This window comes from Poecilia formosa, unplaced genomic scaffold (genome assembly GCF_000485575.1).
Source record: "Poecilia formosa unplaced genomic scaffold, Poecilia_formosa-5.1.2 Scaffold951, whole genome shotgun sequence".
Lineage (NCBI taxonomy): Eukaryota > Metazoa > Chordata > Actinopteri > Cyprinodontiformes > Poeciliidae > Poecilia > Poecilia formosa.
Genome location: NW_006800890.1, coordinates 1 through 1,624, shown reverse-complemented (window position 1 = coordinate 1,624; position 1,624 = coordinate 1). Strand labels below are relative to the sequence as shown.

Sequence of the window (1,624 nt, the reverse complement as noted above, 5' to 3'; positions counted from 1 at the left end):
GGGCATAAAATATCTTCTGTCAAGAAAATGAAGGAGGCTTCATGAATGAAAGCAGGTAAAGGACAGAAATTTGGTTTCACCAGGATTGGGTACATTTTACCTGAGAGTCTCCAGGTTGCAGTTAGGACTCTTCAGTCCAGCAGAGAGAAGCTTCACTCCTGAGACTCCTGGATGATTGTAGCTCAGGTCCAACTCTTTCAGATGGGAGGGGTTAAAGGTCAGAGCTGAGGCCAGAGAAGCACAGCCTTCCTCTGAGACCAAACAGCCTGATAAGCTGCAGACACACAATTCATCACATGATGAGAACATTGAGGTAGAGCCCAAGGTCTGAACTGGACATTTATAGAAGAGGAAAAAAGTCAAGAAACTGGTGCTTAACCTGTTAATAATATGAAATATTAATAGAACTCTATTTCCTTTTGTAGGCAATGAAAATCAACATTTCCCACACGATGGTTGAGAAAGTCTGACAACTGCTGGTTGGAAAGATCTGCAATAATCTCCTTTGCTCAACCAGGATGCAACAATCTGTCAAGTAGGCAGACTTACACTATCAGTCAAAGCCTGACCTCCACTTCTCTTAACTCTCTTTTTGGTTCTTTCATTTCCAATATTATAACAATCCATTGCTGAAAATAATAATTACATCATCTTTGAAAGTAGGTAAAGGACAGAAATCTGGTTTCACCAGGATTGGTCACATTTTACCTGAGAGTCTCCAGGTTGCAGTTTGGACTCTTCAGTCCAGCAGAGAGAAGCTTCACTCCTGAATCCTGCAGGTTGTTGTTACTCAGGTCCAGTTCTCTGAGACTGGAGGACTGGGAGCTGAGAACTGAGGACAGATCTTCACAGCTTCTCTCTGAGAGGTTACAGCCACTCAGTCTGAGGAGACAGGGAGAAAAATATGCTATTAAACAATTAATCAAAATGTATGTTTTTCTTTCTCTTCTGGGACAGATTGAAGGGAAACTCATATTTTACACATCTTTATATTTCTCTTTTTTGTGAACTGGTTTGTTTTACAGTTAGGCCTCCAGCTTTGAAGGACTGAACTTCCACAATGAACTAAATTATTCCAGTTTAAGTTAACAGTTTCCGTCCTTGCATATGTAACATCATGACGAGCTGTCATCACTGGGGAGACAATGCACCGGTGAATAAGCAGAAATATTAATTCATATTTACTTCATAATTAACAGATTCCTCTCTATCATGAATAACTGCAGTAACAACCTGTTTCCTTACAGAGCTTTGTTGGAGGCTTTAACCACTGGCAGCAGCCTCAGAAGAGCCTCCTCTGAAGCAGAGTATTTCTTCAGGTCAAACACATCCAGATCTTTTCCTGATGACACTAAGATGAAGACCAGAGCTGACCACTGAGCAGGAGACAGTTTATCTGTGGAGAGACTTCCTGAACTCAGAGACTGTTGGATCTCCTCCACTAGAGAACGATCATTCAGTTCATTCAGACAGTGGAACAGATTGATGCTTTTCTCTGCAGACACATTCTTACTGATCTTCTTCTTAATGTTCTGAACTGTTTCCTGATTGGTCTTTGAGCTACTTCCTGTTTGTGTCAGCACACCCTGTAGGAGTCTCTGATTGGTCTGCAGTGAAAGTCCCA

General features: G+C 41.6%; 1 protein-coding gene across 1 annotated transcript in view; it reads right to left on the bottom strand.

Moving 5' to 3' along the window:
* The window catches only part of LOC107835045 (NACHT, LRR and PYD domains-containing protein 12-like), a gene marked incomplete at its 5' end in the record, with an annotated part of 68,213 nt that extends 66,597 nt beyond the window's left edge, over positions 1 to 1,616 (bottom strand). The window contains 3 exons of the mRNA XM_016667204.1: positions 101 to 274; positions 709 to 882; positions 1,246 to 1,616. Coding sequence (XP_016522690.1) covers positions 101 to 274; positions 709 to 882; positions 1,246 to 1,616 — 719 coding nt within the window. The remainder of the gene's footprint in view (positions 1 to 100; positions 275 to 708; positions 883 to 1,245) is intronic.
* Between the last annotated feature and the right edge of the window lie 8 nt (positions 1,617 to 1,624).